Source organism: Nothobranchius furzeri, chromosome 1 (genome assembly GCF_043380555.1).
Source record: "Nothobranchius furzeri strain GRZ-AD chromosome 1, NfurGRZ-RIMD1, whole genome shotgun sequence".
Classification (NCBI taxonomy): domain Eukaryota; kingdom Metazoa; phylum Chordata; class Actinopteri; order Cyprinodontiformes; family Nothobranchiidae; genus Nothobranchius; species Nothobranchius furzeri.
Window position 1 is genome coordinate 35,799,775 of NC_091741.1, and position 23,448 is coordinate 35,823,222.

The 23,448-nt window shown below is 42.9% G+C and overlaps 1 protein-coding gene across 1 annotated transcript in view; it reads right to left on the reverse strand.

The window, feature by feature from the left end:
- The window catches only part of sfmbt2 (Scm like with four mbt domains 2), a gene marked incomplete in the record, with an annotated part of 82,618 nt that overhangs the window by 53,926 nt on the left and 5,244 nt on the right, over positions 1–23,448 (reverse strand). The window contains 2 exon segments of the mRNA XM_070544142.1: positions 12,146–12,234; positions 20,142–20,311. Coding sequence (XP_070400243.1) covers positions 12,146–12,234; positions 20,142–20,226 — 174 coding nt within the window.

The following is a 23,448-nucleotide window of genomic DNA, read 5'->3' on the forward strand; positions in this document are numbered from 1 at the left end:
AAAATGGAAATTACAAGATAGATGAAACAGTCCGGTAAAGGACAAATGTGTGAAACACATTTGGATTGAGTGGATGGATTGAGTGTACCAATGAAAACTGTGGAATGGATTCAACATAAAGGAGGGCCAAAATCAATGGCCCTCTAATGTTGTTATGGAACATTCTATTTATTCCACTTGAATTTATTTCTGTTATTTAGTGCATTCACTTGGTTACACTGCAAAACTACCAAGCTGTGGTCTTTCTGATGAAGGTTTCCACCCGAGCCTTACCCGCTCATGAACAAATGATTGTTCTTCAGGATTTGACCAGAACAGCTTTACTTGCATAACTCCTCAATGATTCACAATAAAACGTCTACAGGGCTACAAGGTGCTTTCATTTAATCCTTGCTGGCTTGGTTAAGCTCCTGATTTAGCTCGGATTTGTTTTTTTAAATTTTACAGTTCATTTAACTGCAAAAAATAAAATAATAATAATAACGAATAAATAAACATAAAATCTTTAAAACAGATGTTTAATTAAAGTGGATTTGTACTACCGTTAATTATTAAATAAAAATTAACTTTATATTACACTGTACAAAATAAACAAGGAATTTGTTTTTCTTTGCGTGTAAACAAAACAGTTCACTGATGTCCTGCCTTGAAAAAGTTATGGAAACCTTTGACGAAACACGGCGGGAACACTTCAAACGTTCGTAATCAGTGAGCTACAGCTGGAAAGTTTAGTGAAAAATATTGATCTTTTTCTGTTTTGCCCTTGTTTAACTGTTCGGTTGGGTAAACTTCACCCATAATTAATGCATCTGTAGAGGTCTCTAGTAAGAATGAATGCCTCGGGGTAAAAAAAAAACCTCACTGGGAGATCAGGGGTTCGATTCCTGGTCGGGTTGTACCAAAGACTTTGAAAAAATGGGGCCCAATGCCTCCCCGCTTGACACTCAGCATTAAGGGGTTGGATTGGCAGGGTGTCCGCGGGTCCTTAAAAAGTCTTAAAAAGTCTTAAATTGGCTTTTCCAAATTTAAGGCCTGAAAAATCCTTAAAAATGACAAATAATCCTTAAATACAGTTTCCAAAGGTCTTAAATTACCAAATTCTTTTATTTCTATAAAAATTTCGTGAATTTCTAGTTAGCGTTCAGCATTTTTGGTGTACGATATTGGCGTAAGCGGAACCGTACACATTCAGTTGGTTGTGAAAGGGGGCTATTTTTAGATGAGCATGTTAGCTGGTTAAGCTAGTGGGAGCTTGCGCCATGGGGAAGTGAAAATGTAATGGTAACTAGATGGCTAATCCCACGTTTGCGACGTGGTTAGCACCGGTTCCAGGCAATAGCTGGAAATTATAGCTTAAATTAAATTTTAAAAATAGCTTAAATTTGGTCAAAGTGGCCTTAAAAAAGGTCTTAAAAAGTCTTAAATTTGGCTCCCTTAAATCTGCAGATACCCTGGATTGGGGGGTTAAACCACCAAATGGTTCCCGAGCGCGGCTATGTCTGCAGCTCACCGCTCCCCCAGGGGATGGGTCAAATGCGAAGAACAAATTTCGCACACACACCTGTGTGTGTGACAACTAATGGGACTTTAACTTTAAGTGCGCCTGTTTGAGGACGGAAACGTCAGCTGGAAGAAAGCAGAACGCGACAGGATTTGGAATCTCATTTCCTGATATTTGGACACCTCTCCTCTGATTGGCTAACAGCAACACAACTCTACTGCTGACTCTGCAACGTTGATTTTTATTTCTACAAATAACACAAACCTGGAGGAGTTCTGCTGTGTGGTGAATGGGCTAATGCTAACAATTAGCTTCTACTAGCTGAGACGTTCTCTGCTGTTTCCTGGACGCCAAACCAACAACAGCCTTCCCCGTTGTGAGTCCAGATGGGTGAGTCCATGAATGTTAAGTGACAGGGTGATGTAGATCTGTCAGGGTTTTCTAATTCTAGAGCTTCACCGTCTGTTTTCTATTAGAAGCTACTGCAGGAGATCGGTGTAGGAGACTATTCCCATGTTAAGCCTGCATGAAACACTCAGACTGATTAGCATTAAAATGGTTTCTCAGTGAACTTGCTATTTAAATTGTGTTTTAAGTTCAAAGTAGATCAAGGACAAAATCAAACGGCCGATTTCCTGTTTGCAGGTCTAAAGTAGTCGTCTGGGGAAACTCCGCTCATTTTAGATGTAAAGGTTGTTTTACAGGAAGTGAATGAAAGAAGTAACGTTTTAGTGCTCGCTGCGTCAGAGGGACCCACAGGAAAATAACCTCTAATGTTTTTATCATGAAAGTTGGGCAAATGACAGGAACGTTTGCCTGAGACGCTACGTCCCCTAAAGAGGACGCCTGCTTCATGCTCCACAACATTTTATTCCGTCATTTCAATTTGAACCGGAATCTTTTAGATTTTTCCCACATGGTTTGATCATCTGTTAACAACTGGCTGGTACGTACGGATAATTAAAGAGGGAATGAACCAATTTAGCACAGAAAAACGTAGCAGAAGCTTGGAGAGTCTTCACCATTCAGAGAGCTGGGATTTTCCAGCCTTGAGGGGGCAGGGAGGGACTTTTACAGCAGAGAGTTGCTGCAGAAATGATGAGTAGTTAGGAACATGCAGCCCAAACCAACAGCTGCTGAGGACAAATGGTAGGGCTGATCAAACCAAAAATCAAATGTGACCGTTTTTTGGGTCTGGTGTGCAGTCGTGTCAGCGTTATGATCATTTCTGTTTCCACAGACTGAAAGCTTTCTAATGAAAGTCAGTTGGACATATTTTGGGCGTCTGAAGCTTTCTGGGCAATACTGTGGGGGAACCGGAGGTTGTAGCAAAACGAGAGTCGCTGAATGAATGGGAAAAATGCCTGCAGCGGTGTCTGGTTTATGGATGTACCTGAAGGTTGTGACAGCAGGAACGGTCTGTCGTTTATTTTTAATCTCCTCTCACTCTGGCAGGTCACGTGATCTAGAGCAGTGGTTCCCAAACGTTTCAGCTTCAGACCCACAAAATAGGAACGGTCCAGACATGTGACCCCAGATGTTTTCGATTTCATGACACAAACATGTTTTATAGTTTCAGCTCATATTCACTTATATTCATTTATGACAGTTAAATTCAGATTTTATAACAATTATACAAGAAATATAGCTTCAGAAATTGTTTTTCCATTTTATTTAGATTTATGGAAACCGTCTCAAGACCTTCTGTGTAGATGTGGGTGACCCCAACTTTGGGAACCGCTGCAGTGCTGTAAAAAAAACCTAAATTACCACAAACAAACTCTTCCTGCTCAAATTATTAAACAAAACAGGGATTTTTGTCTTCTTTCAGCCAGTGTAACTCTGAGTTTTGCTTCACTCACAACATCCCCTGAAACGGCGCGGACCAGGCTAAATCTTTTCCAATATTACTGCATTGAACGTTTCCTGGAACATTGTAAATAGTGCCTAAAACTTAAACTGCGATATTCCGTTCCATTTTATTTATAAAGCACATTTCTACACGGCCGAGGCGGACCAAAGCGCTGCACAGTAAAAGAGCATAAAAAGCAACACCCAGGAAGAAAGTAATAAAAGTTGAACAGTAACTACTATAAAAACAATAAAAATAAAACCGAGACAGTAAAATGCTAACGGTAAATGCTAGTGGTCTGCAGACTGAAGAATTGGACCAGGTGCGTAGGGCTGAACCAGCGGAGTCAAGTACAGAGGCGCATAAAGATAGTGACTTAAAAACAAGAAGTTAAATTTTAAACTGGATGCAGTAGCGCACCGGGAGCCAGTGCAGCTGGATCAGAACAGGAGTAACGTGAGTAATATTATTAAAACAATACAAGATATCCAAAAGCTGCTTCCCGCCTTCCCAGATCGAGCCCATCAGTGCGAGGCGCCAATTGTGTGGGTGCAGTCTTTTGTTCGAGCCGCATTAGTGCATACGCAGGATTAAAAAACGAGATCGCTTTAGAGATGAATTCAGATTTAGCTTCATCATGCAATACATCCAAATTCAGGGGCTGCATCTGTCGTCGGCCGGGTTTGAAGGCCGATTAGGACACAGTGTCACAACGTCGGCCCAAAGATCCGGCCCTCGCTTCCCCTGATTTGAAGAATGGGTTTGCTGCATCCTTCACAGCTCACCACATCCCAGGATGCACCTACAACAGTATGTGGAGTAAAGTTAGTTATAAAAGGTGCAAATCTAAGTATAAGTTGGAATGGTTAGATTCAGGGCTTTAACATTTTCATTTTAACACAGCTCTCATTTCAAGCACGGCGGTGTGAACTCCTTCAGGAGTAAAAAAGTAACCGAAGCAAAGTTTTCAGCTCCATTTTCTGTACTCAGGTTCAGGATCGTCACAGTTGCCGCAGGACATTTGCGGAGAGCGAGAAACGAAACCGAAGGCTAGACTGTCCACATTCCACTTGCTTCTGGTCCATCTCGACGACGAAGGACGCCGCCGACACCGACCGGGCAGACCGTGTTGCTCACGGGTGCAGCCCCTGAATTTAGACACATCCCATTCAAGGGTAGCTCCAGTAATTTCATATTTTAGTTGCACTTTTTACCACTATTTGAGATTTGCTGCCGTTGACATCACTAGAGTGGGACAGATGGATGTGTGTGGAGCTGATCCTGGGTCTTTATCCATCACTAGAGGGTTTGAGGCAGCTGTCGCCTCTGATGAGGCTCTTGGCGGCACGGGCCTTAAAGGTGGAGACGTTTGACTGAAACGAGGGACCGATTATAATCTGTAGAGTGGATGATGTTGGACAAACCATCTGAGTGGTGATTCCAGGCCGCCTGGGAAACTAAATTGCCTCGTTGGTGAGTGGATTGAGTTACAGGGAATTATTGTGATTTAGTGAAGTGCTGCCCTCATTTGTCTTTCTCTCTCTGTTTGGACAAAATGAAACAACAATTTCTTCTGGGCCTTTGCATACACACGTGCACACACACACATGCACGTACACACACACACTGCTGCTGAGGCTGCCCTCTTACATAACACAGACACAATGCATTTGAATTGTTGCAGCAGGAAGTTGAAGTACCGACTGTATTGTGTTTAGTTCTAAGATTTTGGCTTTTACATTTATGTGTGAGAGTGTGCACGTGCACGCGTGCATGTGTGTGTGCGTGCGTCTGTATGAGTGAGCTGAATGTTAACATCCTGTTGGGTTTGTAAAGCTTGCAACAGGAACGAAAACGTATTTCATGCATCTCTTTGCTGTTTTCTCATGTTGGGAGAGAAATCTTCCACACGCTTTTTCTACTCTTAGCAGGATTTTCCTGCAGCTCTGCTGCGTTGTATATTCAAAGCAGGAAATGACTGGTTAGTCTCCATGTTGGTCTCTCATTGGCACCAAAAATTAATAATAATTAGAAATAATTAATTTGGATCATCAGTTAGCAAATAAAACAGGAGCTTCATGACCACACAGCAACCATAAATAAGGGTTTCTATCACTTCTGGACATGCTTGACTCAGACCCGGGCCATGTGACGCTGGCACCTATCTCCTGGGCTCACTGGATGAGGGGCGGGGCTACAGTTGTTAAAGGGTCACACAGAAACAGACAGCCACCCTCGCTCTTTAGCAAGCTAATACGCATGATTTCAGCTGGTGCAGGGAAGTGATTTGCATAAGGAAAACATGCAAATATGGGTTGAACCTGCAACTTTCTCGTTGCAAGGCAGCAGTAACAACTAAATGAAGCACCTTTTATAACAAATCATTGTTAAACTTGGTCCTGGAAGTCATCTCTAAGCCCCTCATTGTGTTTCTACTGACCCAAACTGGGACCCTGACCCATACATTGGGAACCGATGGTTTGGGCAGATGCTTTAAGATGATTTAGACCTCCTACTGGATTGCTTTCACCTCTCATCCAAAAGGCTTAATCAGTTCTGAGTGGGGGTTTTAGGAGTCTCACCAGGTGGACACACCACTCAGACCCATTATCCACCATCCTGGCTTCTTTGGCTGGAAAACCTCCAAACTCCAAACCAGATCGCTACCATCCTGGACCTTTTGCCTTTCAACCACCTGTTTCAAGCACAACAACCAGTTTTCCCAGCAGAAACATGGATGCACAGCGGGTTCTCTACTGGACTTCTACAAGGGGACAGCGCCAAGCCACTTGTTCAGATGCCACACGGGCCAAAATTCTAACTCCTGAAACAAAACATTTCACCAGACATCAACGCTGTGGCCAAGAACATCAGGTTCACCAGGGAGAACTGCGTTCTGCAAAACTAGATCTGTCAGAAACCCACCCATACAGACCAATATCTGCATTCTGACTCAAATCCCCCACTGGAGCACAAACGGCACACTATCAGAACCTTACACGATTAGGCTGAGAGAAAAATGGAACTGCAACCAAAAAAAGTTCACCAAACCTGCAGAAAGCTAAACAGGACCTTTTTTTTAAATGAGGAAAGGAAACTTGGAAAAGACTCACAGCAGCAGGACCATGGTAGAAGTCTCAGAGAAAATCATCTTTAAACCTAACGACACCCTCAGAGAGAACCTGGTTCATCAAGGGCAAGACACCCAAACATAAGCTTAGTGGAGTTTCTGCAGCTAGAATCATTCAGACAAGCGCATGGCAGGAGAGCAACCTCTTCACCCACAAGGGACGCAGTTTGAAAAAAATGTTCATTTTCTGGACAGAGAAGATAGATTTTGAGGGTTTGAGAGGAGTAATGGACGCCGTTTACAACAGACGGGAAAAACAGACATTTAAGGGGACAGATTAGGCCAAACCCAACTTTTGCATCCTTATTTGCAGCCATGTGGGTCTCTACTGCCTCTTTAAACACTCCAAACGCGAAAAAAAAAACCATTTCCAACTGTTTTCTGTCTGTGTTTGGTTTCAGGTATTATGTGCCTAAAACGAGCAGTTTCAAAAAGTCCCCATTTGTGATGTCACAGAAGGGTAGATTTCAACCACCTCTTACATGCAAGAGAGAGGCGCTGCTAAAGGAGCAGCAGCTCGACTCCAAATCCCTCTTACACATCGGAGTTTCTCAGCTCATAGCAGCCTGAGCGGGGGACGGGTGGGCGTGGTCAGATCCAGCATGTTTTCTTAAAGGGACAGAGCCCCGAAACGGCTGAAATATGTCATCAATAAAACTTCTGAAAAAATTTTATGTAAAAGTAATTTAGAGCAAATAAACCTCATAAACATGTTTGGTAACAACTGTAACAGAATGAAATGACTGTTTTCCACCTTAAAGTCATTTCCCCCCTCTCCTCAGCAAGAACTAGGTCTCAAGCTCTGCTTCTAAACGGTTTCTTATTTTCCAGCTCAAGAGAAGAAGACGAGCACTTTCTTTTTAATAAATCAGAAGAACTCTATTTTTAATAAGCTAATCAAACAAAGTGCTAGTCCAATAATAAAATGTGAATCAATCTGTGAAATGACAATGTTTATGATCAGTAGTATTTAATAACTTTAAACTAGCTGCACTAGACATTCTCATCCACGTAATGCTTAAAGTCACGTGACACATTTTCTTTTTCTGATCCAATCAGAACCTTTCAGATCTGACGCGAGGCGTGGTTTTGTTGGTGCTTGGTAAATCCCCTCTAGTTGTCTTTTTTTTATTTATTCGACCGTAAATCAAAACATCAAAATTGTAAAACTATGCTCACGTCATCTTAACTTCCGTTCAAAGCGTTCTAGAGAAGTTGTCGCAGTGGCCCATCCGTAACTTTCCTCTTCAGCCTAAAGAACCAACGACAAGCTGGATAAAATCTGTTGCTGTTCCACCTGCTGCAACGGTTCCTTGCAGAATAAAAGCTGAACCATCACGACCTTTCAGGGTCTCGCTAGATGCCAACAAAACTGTCGTGACCTGGAAGTATCTCAAAGACTGGTCTGGTCGGCAACCGCTGCTTTTCTACCGGCTTCGGTGCCAGAGGAGGTCAAGCTGGACCTCGACATTCCTGATCTAACGGGGACTTCCGCTACGGGTACGTAGACCGACAGAATGGCGTCTCAGTGTGTGTTATGAATCTCCAAACCAAAGCTTAGAGCGAAGCATCATCTCCACTCCCATCAGAACTCATCGTTTCTCCGGATTTGCTGGTTCTGAACATTTCACACATACACCATCTTCAGTCTTACTTCACCTTAGTGACACCGTACACCTAGTGTTTAACGTTAGTCTAGTTTAATTTGTTAAGTAATAAATCTTTAAACTTTTAAACCTGACTCTCTCTCTTTCTTGGAGTTGATACGAAGTGTTGCTCAATCCCTGCAATAAAAAGATCCGATCTTCTGGTTAAATTTACAATAAGATCCATTAAGGTGATATTTCATCTTTCGTGATATTTCACATTTTATGGTTTCTAATTAAATGTAGGAACATCTTCTCTACACAACCATAGAACTGTTATAACTTAAGACAAAAGGTCATATGTCCCTTTTAAGCAGGTGGGAGACCTCTCCAACACCTGCAACACATCTTTGCACCTGATCCACAGAAAGATCCAGTCTAATTTTTACCTTTGTATCAGAATGAAATGACTGTTTTCCACCAAAAGTCATGTTTCCCCTCTCCTCTGACACAGAACTAGTCTGCATGAGATATGGCTTCAAGGTCTCATGCCTTTGCTCTAAACTGCTTCTTTCCAGCCCAACAGAAGAATGAAGAAAGGACTCTCTCCTTTTAATAAATCAGAAGAACTCTATTTTTAATAAGCTAATCAAACAAAGTGCTAGTCCAATAATAAAATGTGAATCAATCTGTGAAATGACAATGTTTATGATCAGTAGTATTTAATAACTTTAAACTAGCTGCACTAGACATTCTCATCCACGTAATGCTTAAAGTCACGTGACACATTTTCTTTTTCTGATCCAATCAGAACCTTTCAGATCTGACGCGAGGCGTGGTTTTGTTGGTGCTTGGTAAATCCCCTCTAGTTGTCTTTTTTTTAATTTATTCGACCGTAAATCAAAACATCAAAATTGTAAAACTATGCTCACGTCATCTTAACTTCCGTTCAAAGCGTTCTAGAGAAGTTGTCGCAGTGGCCAATCCGTAACTTTCCTCTTCAGCCTAAAGAACCAACGACAAGCTGGATAAAATCTGTTGCTGTTCCACCTGCTGCAACGGTTCCTTGCAGAATAAAAGCTGAACCATCACGACCTTTCAGGGTCTCTCTAGATGCCAACAAAACTGTCGTGACCTGGAAGTATCTCAAAGACTGGTCTGGTCGGCAACTGCTGCTTTTCTACCGGCTTCGGTGCCAGAGGAGGTCAAGCTGCACCTCGACATTCCTGATCTAACGGGGACTTCCGCTACGGGTACGTAGACCGACAGAATGGCGTCTCAGTGTGTGTTATGAATCTCCAAACCAAAGCTTAGAGCGAAGCATCATCTTCACTCCCATCAGAACTCATCGTTTCTCCGGATTTGCTGGTTCTGAACATTTCACACATACACCATCTTCAGTCTTACTTCACCTTAGTGACACCGTACACCTAGTGTTTAACGTTAGTCTAGTTTAATTTGTTAAGTAATAAATCTTTAAACTTTTAAACCTGACTCTCTCTCTTTCTTGGAGTTGATACGAAGTGTTGCTCAATCCCTGCAATAAAAAGATCCGATCTTCTGGTTAAATTTACAATAAGATCCATTAAGGTGATATTTCATCTTTCGTGATATTTCACATTTTTATGGTTTCTAATTAAATGTAGGAACATCTTCTCTACACAACCATAGAACTGTTATAACTTAAGACAAAAGGTCATATGTCCCTTTTAAGCAGGTGGGAGACCTCTCCAACACCTGCAACACATCTTTGCACCTGATCCACAGAAAGATCCAGTCTAATTTTTACCTTTGTATCAGAATGAAATGACTGTTTTCCACCAAAAGTCATGTTTCCCCTCTCCTCTGACACAGAACTAGTCTGCATGAGATATGGCTTCAAGGTCTCATGCCTTTGCTCTAAACTGCTTCTTTCCAGCCCAACAGAAGAATGAAGAAAGGACTCTCTCCTTTTAATAAATCAGAAGAACTCTATTTTTAATAAAGCTAAACAAACAAAGTGTTAGTCAATAATAAGATGTGACCAATCTGTGAAATGAAAATATTAATTACTTTATTATAATCCTATAGAATATAATAAGTAATATGACTTTAAATGTTTCCACTAGGACTGATCTCACGTAGCGTTAGGAGACGACACATTGCTTTACTGATCCAATCAGAATCTGCCAGATCTGACGGAGGCATGGTTTTGGTGGTGTTTGGTAAATCTGTCATCTTTTCATTCGACCATAAACCAAAACATCCGAAGTATAAAACTATGCCCACGCCATCTTTAACGCCAGTTCAAAGCGTTCTAGAGAAGTTGTCGGAGTGGCCAATCCGTAACTTTCCTCTTCAGCCGAAAGAACCAACGACAAGCTGGATAAAATCTGTTGCTGTTCCACCTGCTGCAACGGTTCCTTTCAGAATAAAAGCTGAACCATCAAGACCCAGGTTTGGGTCTCACTAGATGCCAACAAAACTGTCGTGACCCGGGAGTATCTCAAGACTGGCGGTCGGCTGCCGCGGCTGCTTCTACATGATCCGGCTCCACAAGGTCAAGCTGGACCTCTACACCTCCTGATCTAGACGGGGACTTCCGCTAAGGGTATGTAGACCGACAGAATGGCGTCGAATGTGTTTATGAATCTCCTAACCAAAGCTTAACGCGAAGACATCACCTTCATTTCCCACCAGAACTAATCATTTCTTCGGATTTGCTGGTTCTGAGCAACATTCCACATCACACCATTCTCCGTCTCATCCACCTTAGTTACACCATACATTTAGTGTTAAAGTTAGTCTAGTTTAATTAGTTTAGTAATAAATCTTTAAACTTTTAAACTCGACTCTCTTCTGTTGTCTCTGAGTGAATACGAAGCCGTTATCTAATCCCTGCAATAAAAAGTTCCAATCTTCTGGTTAAACAGTACCAACAGATCCGTAAGGTGGATTTCATATTTCCTATGGAATCCTACGTCTTATGGCTTATTAAATAACATGTAATTTAAATCATTACACCTTCCTGCATCTGACCAGAGCACCTGATAACAAGACTAACCCAAAGGGACATTAAAGACTCCCCAGGGGGGTCGAGGGGAGGGGGGGTTTCACATGAAGCAAAACTTCTTAAATAAAAAATAAAATCAGCTGCTGATCGGAGCTGGCCAAAGTTCAAAATTCAAAACCCGGATTTTATTTGATTGCTAAGCAGCAATAAAAAATAAAAATAAAAATCAGAGATGGGTCATGAACTCCTCATTTAAAGTGCTATTTCAGGTAGCAACAGATCTAAAGTGTGAAAGATTTTACATCTAAAATTATAATTTTATATATAAGTTCTTTAGAAATGAGGAAGTATTCTGTTAATCATGTAGCTGTTGATAGTCTGGAATCAGCCAAGACTTGTAGCTGACCTGTAGAAAAGCAACAAATCGGTATCGGCCTTCAAAACTAGAATCGGTGCGTCTCCATTTCTCTCCATTATCTGTCCTCAAGTGTACGTCGTACCATTAAAAACAATCTGAAAATAGTTCCCATCCTTTCTTGTTATTTAAACTGAGTTTACATGGAAGCGTTAAAATAATTATGGCTTTTAAGCCCAACTCGACAAACTTAAGTTGTGTTTTCTGCTGAAGGGAAAAGTCACTGTAGTGTAGGGTGGCATTTTCAGGGCTTAAAACCAACTATTTCATGAGTAATCTGGCAATGTTTGTTTTTGTACTTATTATGCAGTCAATATAATGGCTTCACCCATATTTTCATGCAAGTATTTAGAAGCAGGCAGCAACAAAACGCAGGACCGTGTGCCTGAGAAAAACTGAACTACAGGGACTTTACCTTCCATTCATCATTTACATAAATAATTAAACATAAATCCATTAAAAGCAGTCAAATATCCACCAAGGTGGTGCAGTATGCATCAGATGCCTCGTGCGCGTTTCTGCTTCGCCGGGTAAATACAGAATTTCACCAGAAAACAAAAGCCTCCACAGAAATCCTTCGACTGTGTCGTTAACGGATTTCTGCACGGCGCTCATCCAGGCTGTGTTTAACGGATCACCGCGGGACGGGATTAAAGGTGACGATCATACATGTTTGAAGGTGGTGTGGGGGGCGGGGTCAGCTCCGTGCTCCTCCATGTACTCCTCCCAGATGAACTCCTCCTCCATGGACTCTGCATCTGAATAAAACAAAAATGATCATCGAGTTATTGGTGATGGAAAGGCATCCCAAAAGCTCAGGATTTTGCATTTACAGCATTTCATGTCGGTTGTGTTTCTGTTGGATCTCTGGAGACTCAGGAGTGAACCTGCCGTGTGAAACGAAGAGAGACGGGAAGGTGAACGATGATCGCTTTGTCTCAGAAACACACACGGGCGCACGCACACACCTTCAGGGTGGCTTTTGAGCTTCTCCACTTTAGTAAAAGTTCAACGTTCTGCGAGAAAACCCGACAGAGGAACGTGTGTTCTTTGATTTTGTCGCTCAGAGCTGGATGAGAGCTTTGTGTGTTTTAACAGATTGTTCTGTTATGCTGCCGGTGTGTGTGTGGCATTCAGAAACCTCCGTAAAATCCAACACCAACCACAATGAGTGAATTCTCTGAGGCACACTGCGGTGAAATGCGATTGTCATTATTCCCAAAACTCGTGAAATTGTGTCAAAACTGCACTTGAAGCTTTTAAACAGTTAATTTAAGAGTTTTTCCACTTTCTTTTATTATTTCAGGAGTGATCTCAGCTCCTCACTGAGCGAGCCGACTGCAGCAATCGGAAGTCACGCCCGGGTCTGTGAGGTGAAGCAGGATTAGAGAACGAGTGAAGGATCAGATCGTCATGACGCGCACAGACCCATACCGCTGTAGATTTTTGATTTTCAACCATTTGTAAGATTTATTCTGTGGAAAAGTTTTAACATTTGATTATCATAGTCAGCCAATTTCCAGCATGAACAGTTGAATCCATAATTAGCCAATCAGAAACCTACAGGCACATTTAATGATTACGCAACATCACCACACAGCAATTAAAAATAAACCTTCCTAGTTTGTGTTGTGCTGCCCCCGCGACCCGGACCCGGATAAGCGGAGGAAGACGAGACGAGACGAGACCTTCCTAGTTTTTTAACGCACCGTCGCTAAGTGCTGAATGATGCTAAAATTCTGGGTTAAATCAATTCAATTTAATTCAAATCAAGTTTATTTATAAAGCGCCAAATCACGACAAGAGTCGTCTCAAGGCACTTCACATAATAAACATTCCAATTCAGGTCAGTTACGGTAAATGGAAAAATGGTAAATGGCCTGTATTTGATATAGCACCTTCTAGAGTCCTGGAACCCCCCAAGGCGCTTTACAACACAATCAGTCATTCACCCATTCACACACTGGTGGGGATGAGCTACGATGTAGCCACAGCTGCCCTGGGGCGCACTGACGGAGGCGAGGCTGCCGAGCACTGGCGCCACCGGTCCCTCCGACCAGATCAATAAGCCAATCAAAAATAATGTTTCCTATATAAGGAACCCAGCAAATTGCATCAAGTCACTGACTAGTGTCAGAGTCTTTACAGCAATCCTCATACTAAGCAAGCATAAAGCGACAGTGGAGAGGAAAACTCCCTTTTAACAGGAAGAAACCTCCAGAGAATCCTGGCTCAGTATAAGCAGCCATCCTCCACGACTCACTGGGGATGGAGAAGACAGAGCGCACACACACACACACACACACACACACACACACACACACACACACACACACACACGCACACACACACACGCACACGCGCACACGCGCACACACACACACACACACACGCACGCGCACACGCACACACGCACACGCGCACACGCGCACACACACACACACACACACACACACACACACACACACACACACACAATAATGTGTCTATAGTTATATTGTGATGTCTTAGTAAATATTCTATTTGGTGAGAGATAAACTTTATTGTATTTATCCTAGTGGATCTATAATTAAACGGATAAACTAGTAGTAGCACATCCAACGTCAAAGAGAGCAAAAAGTTATTATCAGGAGAGGGATGATATTTTAGTGGTTAGCAGCAGTGTGCTAGTCGATGGCCCCCTCCATGAGGCCACCACATCTCAGCAGAACATCGCTGTAGCTTCTTCTGGGGAGAAAAACACTTAAATCTATTGTAAAACCGGTAACATGCCTCAAAACCGCAATCAGTGCATCTCTAATTCTATCTGCCGCTGATGGCTTCCCGAACAGCCTCAGTCCAAACGGACTTTCCTCGTTCCTTAAGGACTGATGAGCTAATGGCTAATCTAGACCACAGTGTTTTGTTGCCATATTAACTCAAGTCGTCATTAGCATGTTTTTACTGTATGGGTGTCGGACGAGCCCCCGCACCGTGAGAACAAACATCTCAGCTGTAAAGCCGATCTTCATCCGCGTACGTCACACGTCACGTGATCAGGAAGCAGAACATCCAAGTGTTAGGAGATCGTTTTGGGCCGCTGCTGTAAAAAAAGTGAGGCGCGAACCGGAAAAGCTTCTGCCGATCACAATTCAACAACGGATTATGAAAGAACGGATAACGCTCGAAACGTGCAGATTCTTCCTGATGTAAGAGGCGAGTCTCCGCTTTGTTTTGGGTGGTCAGTAAAAACGGTGAGAAACGCTGGCAGCGACGGGCTTTACCGATCAGGAAGCGGCTGGCAGCGAATGAGTAAAGGACTGATGAGCTAACGGCTAATCTAGACCGCAGTGTTTTGTTGCCGTATTAAAACAGCTCAACTAAATTTTCCAGTTTTTACACAAATTGCTATGAAATTTACCAGACTGGCTTTAGTTCAAAGTGGCTGCAGTTATTTTATGTTGACTGTGGCCAGACTAGCCATTAGCTTATCGACCCTGAAAGATGTAAACTGTGTTTCTTTAAACAGAAGCCTTTCAGCCACTAAATACAACAGGTAAGAAATTCATTTATTAAGAACTTTTACTCCAAAACACAAAAATTTTACATTTACAAAGACTGCTGTCACAATCAGGTCCCCGATGTCCACCGTCCGTCGGGCTTTGGTGGTTTCTCTGCTCCAACCCACCTTACTCCACGGTTAAATTGCCTGTTCTGCATGTTCTCAAGTTCTCCAGAAGCCTTTTAATCAGCCGCTGATTCACATCAGCTGTTGTAGCAGATAAACATCTAGAACATGAATGTAGAGGCCCTTGAGGACTTTATAAAAACTTTACGTTGGAAAAGAAAAAGGTGTGTTGAATAATTCTCGGGTATGAGTTCAGTTTCTGGGCTAAAACGGAGTGAAAAATCGTGATGCCTGGAAACGTTATCCTCTAAAAAACCCCCAAAGAGCCTTTGATTGATCACTTTAAAAGTCTGTGTGACAAATGCTTTAAATATGAGAAGTTAGCTGATGAGGTCAGCGGCTCTTCCTGTGCGCATTTGTTCTAACCAATGCTACACGAACGCGTGCACAAGACGTTTTAAAGTCTCAAAAATGCTTTATTTTGACTTGTTTCAGAACATTTTGTAATGAAAAACAATTCCTTTAAAATTCTCAGAAAATATAAACAAAAGTTCAAGTGAGGAAAAAACAGAACAATGGGTGCTTCGGTTATTTCCTGATGAGCCGATTCTAATTTCAGCTCTGAATTATTTATCCAGTTTATGATAATTAACAACATGCTTTGGTTTCTGATTAACCTGAAAATGGCGACTCTTGAAGTAAAACCCTCCACAAGAAAGATCTGTTGGTGATGGTGAGTTCACGGACCACACTGCCCTCATGGAGGGGGCCATCGTCTTGAACACCGCTGCTAACCACTTAATCATCCTCCCTCTCCTGATAATAACACTCTCTTTGACGTTGGATGTGCTACTACTAGTTTACCCGTTTAATTATAGATCCACTAGGATAAATACAATAAAGTTTATCTCTCACTATGGTAAATGGTAAATGAACTGTATTTGATATAGCGCCTTCTAGAGTCCTGGAACCCCCCAAGGCGCTTTACAACACAATCAGACAGTCACCCATTCACACACACATTCACACACTGGTGGGGATGAGCTACGATGTAGCCACAGCTGCCCTGGGGCGCACTGACAGAGGCGAGGCTGCCGAGCACTGGCGCCACCGGTCCCTCCGACCACCACCAGCAGGCAACGTGGGTTAAGTGTCTTGCCCAAGGACACAACGACAGCGACAGACTGAGCGGGGCTCGAACCTGCAACCTTCCGATTACGAGGTGAGTTCTTAACTCCTGTGCCACCGTCGCGTGTGTGTGCTCTGTCTTCTCCATCCCCAGTGAGTCGTGGAGGATGGCTGCTTATACTGAGCCAGGATCCTCTGGAGGTTTCTTCCTGTTAAAAGGGAGTTTTCCTCTCCACTGTCGCTGCATGCTTGCTTAGTATGAGGATTGCTGTAAAGACTCTGACACTAGTCAGTGACTCGATGCAACCTGCTGGGTTCCTTATATAGGAAACTTGTTACTGATTGGCTTAATGACCTGACCTGTGTTGGAATGTTTACTGTGTGAAGGCCCTTGAGACGACTCTTGTCGTGACTTGGCGCTTTATTTTATTTGGCGCTATATTATCATCTTTTCAAAACATGTGCAATTTAACTACTACGCTCATTATCATGTGCAATAATTATCTTAACTTATTATGTGATCTTGTGCGATATCTTGTGTGCTACTGCTACTATCCTGCTGTACCTGAGCCATTGCAATATTGCAATTTCCCCACTGAGGGACTAAAAAAGGTATTCTTATTCTTATATCAATAAACTTGAATTGAACTGAATTACTGTCTAAACCTGTCAGGGCGTTCACCAGCTGCGCATCCATCTACCTTGTTTCTTTCTTATGTTGTTGCAGTTGTCCTCTCAGATGTTGGTTGCTAAAATAAAACAAAAGCGCTTCATATTCACAAAAAATAGTGTATTTATTTAATAAAATACAGCGTAAAGATATTACTTTATATTCTAATTGAGTCTGAGGTGATTATAATGTTCAGGATGCGGGTCTGTCTTTCATTTGTGGTTTTGAAAGCTTTATTTTTTCACCTTAGCTTCAACATGCAACGAAGTGGGACATATTTTTCTGCTGACGCTTCACTAAACAGGCTTGCTTTATTATTTTTCACATCCTGTTTTGCACATCCAGCCATAAACTGAGAGAGGAGAAAGCGTCCCTCCTGCTGACGAGCTTTAATGTGGAAGTTAGCTGAAGTCGTGGCTAACGCTAGCTCACGTCCTCTGCATTTGGGTCACCACAAACAGAATGAACAGTCTTCTGTGATGAACTGTTTGTTTAGAGGTAAACGTGGTCGGTGCTGCAGCACTCAGGCTCTGGTCTTTTACTTTATTACATTAGAAAGTCACCATTTTGTTTCCCAGCACTAATTTTAACATTTGTAATCCTAATGCGTTCATCTGTTATGGGCTCGATACACGGGAGGCGACAAACGGCCGCGATCGACGAAATTCGTCGCCGTCGCTTTTATTACCTGACACACGGGAGGCGACCCGCGGCAGCGGCCAGCGGCAAAGCCATCGACGCGTTCTGTTCCATGGCGAAATCGAATCATCCGTTGTTTTGATTGGCTGTGTCAGGTTGGAGGGAGTTAAGGTTATTTAAGCGGTTCAGAGTTAAAAAGCGGCAGATTTGATGTTTCACAAGGTGCTGCTAGAGTTATGTGAAATCTTACTTCTAGGGATGTGAATCTCGGAGCAACTCACTATTTGATTCGACTCCGATTCTTGGGGTGCCGATTCGATTCAGAATCGATTCACAATCAGTATTAACAAAGAGCGTCAGCTCCAGGATGAACTACTGTGTTGTACAAGTTAGTTAAAGCTATGGGACGTTTTTATTTGACTTTAAACTGGTCATGCTCCAAAAATGCTAATTTACAGTGTAAACTAAAGTGATTCTGTGGTGTGGTGTTTTGTGGATTTGGAGAAGGCTTATGACCGTGTCCCCAGGGGCACCCTGTGGGGGACGCTCCAGGAGTATGGGGTGGGTGGCTTTCTGTTAAGGGCCATTCAGTCCCTTTACCAGAGGAGCGTGAGTTTGGTCCGCATAGCCGGTAGTAAGTCGGACCTGTTCCCGGTGAGGGTTGGACTCCGCCAGGGCTGCCCTTTGTCACCGGTTCTGTTCATTACCTTTATGGACAGAATTTCTAGGTGCGGCCGTGGTGTGGAGTGTGTCGAGTTTGGTGGCAGGAGAATCTCGTCTCTGCTTTTTGCGGATGATGTGGTCCTCCTAGCTTCATCTGGCTCTGACCTTCAGCTCTTGCTGGGTAGGTTCGCGGCCGAGTGTGAAGCGGCTGGGATGAGGATCAGCACCTCCAAATCTGAGACCATGGTTCTCGACCGGAAAAGGGTGGCTTGCCAACTCCGGGTCGGGGGAGAGGTCCTACCTCAAGTGGAGGAGATTAAGTATCTTGGGGTCTTGTTCACGAGTGAGGGTAGGAGGGATCGGGAGATCGACAGGCGGATTGGTTCGGCGTCTGCAGTGATGCGGACGCTGAGCCGATCTGTCGTGGGGAAGAGGGAGCTGAGCCAGAAAGCCAGGCTCTTGATTTACCGGTCGATCTACGTCCCAATCCCCACCTATGGTCATGAGCTTTGGGTAATGACCGAAAGAACGAGATCGCGGATACAAGCGGCCGAAATGAGTTTCCTCCGTAGGGTGGCCGGGCTCAGCCTTAGAGATAGGGTGAGGAGCTCGGACATTCGGGAGGGACTCGGAGTAGAACCGCTGCTCCTCCGGATCGAAAGGAGCCAGTTGAGGTGGTTTGGGCATCTGGTCAGGATGCCTCCTGGACGCCTCCCCGGGGAGGTGTTTCGGGCATGTCCTGCCGGCAGGAGGCCCCCGGGTCGACCCAGGACACGTTGGAGAGGTTACATCTCCAATCTGGTCCGGGAACGCCTTGGGGTCCTGCCGGAGGAGCTGGTGGAGGTGGCCGGGGAGAGGACGGTCTGGAGCTCCCTGGTTGGGATGCTGCCCCCGCGACCCGGACCCGGATAAGCGGAGGAAGACGACGACGAGAGTGATTCTAAAACTGTAAACAGAAACAGTCTTTTGACCAAAAGGCAACATTTATTTTTGCTTACCTTGTAAAATATAACTAATCTGTAGTTACCTAACAGCAGCTTTGAAAGTAATACGGTCAAATACTTTTCAAGTATGTGTAGAAACAAGTTACATGAGTAATCCTGAGTACTCGTTTATCAACTTATCAACTTAACAATATCTCAAATTTCTGAGTATGGAAAAAATGACATTCAAGTGCCCTCTTATCAGCAGATTCAAACATAAATCATCTCAGTTTATGGGACCACAAAAGTAATCTGAGTACTGACTCTCCTAACAAAGATAAAAAGGTGCATCTCAAACCTGTAACGTGCCAAATATTTGAGTTCTTGGAATCGATTCTGAACCTTTATAAATAAGAATCCCAATTCAGACTTGAATCAATTTTTTTCAGCACCTCAACTTACTTCTGATTTTACTATAAAAAAATATCCGAGAATGGGTTCATCCCATTTTACAAACCAAAGAAAGAAACGGAGAATGCCATCATTTAATGAGGGACTTCAAGGACGATCCTGATCAACTCCGGACCTACTTTCGCCTCAGCCCAGAGCTACTTGTCCATCTTCTCACCCTGGTAACCCCAAAGATAGAGAAGATTCACACAAACATGAGAGAACCAATAAGCCCAGAAGAACGACTTATCTGTCTAAAGTAAGTTAATACGATAAACAAGATGTGCGGAGCATCCTGTCCGCTCATTGGTCAGTGAATGAAACCTCCGTTGATTGGTCCTCGTCCGAGCGACAGCGGTGAAAAGTTGAAGATATTTCAACTTTCTGGGCTCGCGTCGCTGGGTCGCCTGTGCACGATACGTGCACGAGCACAAAATTTCACACACACATTTTTCGCGTTTCTCTTAGTAGGAGGTAGACCCACGATTATCGCTTTGTTGCTCATGTCTCACTGAGAATGAATGGAGGAGAGGCGATGTCGCCTCCCGTGTGTCGAGCCCATAAAGCTCTACTGTCAGATCTCACCTGTGTTCACCTCTTCTTCCTTCCCATTGGTTGGACGGAGCGACTGCGACACGGTCAGGGCCAGCGGCTGATCCTGAGTCTCCATCCTGCAGCTTCCTGGCGGGACTTTGACCTTTGAACTGATGCGCTTCACTCCCTCCTTACTGCATCTCTCACGCTCACCAGGAACCCTGGAAGGTAAAAATCAAACGGAATCAGTTTTAAGGAGTTTTATTTATTTATTTTTTACTGAAACGTGAATTAATGTGTAATTGTAAAACGACGGTTGAGGAAGTTCTGAGGATTTAAACACCCAGCTCCTTGAAACTGTAAGAAAAATGGCCGACAAGTATGAAGCACGCTGCATTTCCGTGTTTTCCAGTGAAGTAAAACAGAAAGCGGTTGTTCAGTCTGATGAGAAACAGCAACATTAGCACAAAGGAAGGCTTCTTGAAATACCAGCTCAATAAAATCTGGATTTCAGAAGAAATGGAACATTTTAGCTGCATTCCTGCGTCATTCAGAGTCGTTAAAGAGAAGTGATGAACCTCTTGTGTTGGACCTTCCTCCACCTGCCGATTGTTATTTGCATACCAGAGTTAAACTCCGTCATGCAACCAATCAGTGTCAAGCAGAAAACTGGAAAGACAGGCGCGAGAGCATGCATGAAGGCAAACGTAAGGAAGTGCAGAACAACCTGGAAGCAGCTAAATATAGAAAAGAGAAAACATGACGGTGAAAGGAGAGACCGGCTGTGAAGATGTTCAGACGCTTCAGCTCCAGCAGTTCCAACCAACTAACAAGTTAAAGAAGCTTTAATTGTTGTTGACTTTTGGTGGATGTGGCTGATTCAAATGGGGAAAACATGAATCTGATCAGCCTGTTGGACCTGATCACCCCCAGCTCACCAACGTCTAACGCAGTTTCACTCTGGAATGTCCATGACTTTTCCAAACTCAAAGTTTTATTCCTGATCGTTTAGCTGCTTTAACTGTTTTATAATTCAGTGGTGGTTTTACCATTAGGCATAGGTCGGCAGCCGCCTGGGGCCCCCTTATTTTTGGGGGGCCCCTAGCCCAGACTGCTGGCACCCCTTTGTTAATGCAACAATGGACCATTCCTTTAAGACACCGATGCACAAACAGGAAGTGATTGGTAGTCATTCCACTCCAATCCAGTTGGTGGCAGTAATGAACCAAATTGTTGTTTGCCAAGTGCCATAAGACCACTAAGAAGAAGAAGAAGAAGAAGAAGAAGAAGAAGAGGAGAGGCGGGAGCGTTCGTAACTAAGCATGAAATGGAGTTATCCTGGTGGCTCCAATAAGAGAAAGAAGCAGCATGCTTTAAAAAAAGCTTTTATTTTCACTTCTGAAAGTGACGTCGTTTTTCGATGTAAACATCAAAGGAAGCAGAAAGGAAAGACAATGGAAAATGTTTAAAGGGAGGAAAACATAGACCAAAATGGAAAAGAGAAAAAAAAAGAAAGGCAAAAGCACAGGAATACTGCCAGGAAGAAGAAAGCACTCAAAGGGAGAGAAAGACAGGAAAAAGAGGAGGACTAATAAAAAGTGAAAATAACTCGTGTCAGAAGAGGGGAGAGTTTCACAAATCCAGTTAAAGATGAGACTGTCGAAATTTTTGGTAACACTTTAGGTTAGGGAATGCAAATGAACCATTAATTAGCTGCCAATTAATATGCTTATTAGTGGACTACTAAGTCTGAACTAGTCGTTATTAAGCACTTATTAACAACTTATTACTAATGCTGTAATTCTAACATTAACAGGCCATAAATTAAGAGTTTTATAATAATAAGCCGTTCATAACGGTTTGTTGCTGATTAACACATGCTAATAGGCTCAAATCAATATGTGGCGTTTAAAGAAGTAATTCAAGGGGAACATATTCTTGCCTTTAAGTGGTTAATTAATACTAAACTACTAGTAATTAGGTATGAACAACATCTGACTTTAGAATGGAGAACATGTTCTTGCTTACAAGTGGTTAATTGGTTGTTGTTTGGGCTCTATTAACATGTGGAGTTTGGTGTTTATGTACATAATACCAGAACATAATATTTTTGGTTATTAATGCAGAATAACTATTTTCCTTGAATTACTTCTTTAAAAGCCGCACATTGAGTTGATCTATTTGGTATGAGCGTTAATCAGCAACAAACCCTTTACTTTCAGTTAACAACCCATTATGAATGGCTTATTAAGATAAAACTCTTAATTCATGGCCTGTTAATGTTAGAATTGCAGCACTGGTAATAAACACCTAATAATAGCTTAATAAGGACTATCTCAGACTTAGTAGTCCACTAATATGCAAATTAATTGGCAGCTAATTAATGGTTAATTTGTGTTCCCTAAAGTGTTACCAAAATTTTGTGTAAGGGGGCCCCATGTCCGTGTTCGCCTTGGGCCCCCAAATTGCTAAATCCGCCACTGAACACACGTTCAATGCATTTGTAAAAAAATACCAAAAAGTACATCTTAAAAACACGGGAATGCTGATGTGGCAGTGTGAGCGTCCTGTCACTGTGACCCGGTTGGTCATGCGCCCTGGCGACACGCCACGGGGATGTCCCTTTGGCTGACTGGTTAGACTCTCTCCCGGGAGTCTGGGGATCGAATCCCGCCCAAGCCCTCACTTCTCCACCGTGCCACACTTAAATAAAGAGTATCAAACTGTTGATATAATTTATTATTATAACATATTTCGCCTTGACTTAAAAAAGCAAAAGACAGATTTTCATGACATTTTTCATGATGTGGAGGTTAAAGGGTTAACACTGAGCTCTGGTACTGCTCACCTTACATAATAAACATATTATTACATGATTATTACATAATGTCAGGATTATTAAGAACGTGAAATCCCTCCTTTTATATGATTCAAAATGTGCTGATCTACAAGCTACTGAGCGTTAATGAACACGTTCAACTCCAACAATCGTGACTTAACTGAATAACACAACAGTGCATCACCTGAACAGATTATTTTGGATTATGAAAGTATAAAATAAGCTTAGAAATGTCTCATTTGGCGCACTCGGATTGTCCAAATCTTTAAACATATCATGCTGCAAACTGATTTTCTGTGAAAATGTAGTAAAAGGCAGCAACTACAGAAAAACTCCACATAAAAACAAAAACCTCTGATTTACAGCAACACTGTCTGCCACTGGCCTTGTGGTTGTCCTCAGTCATGCAGTCACATCAACAATGACTCGACCTGCTTCCATAAACCTGGTAATTAGTGCCGGGACGCGCCACCGTCCCAATCGTTCCCGCTCCGAGTCCGAGCTCAGGCTCTCTCTCCC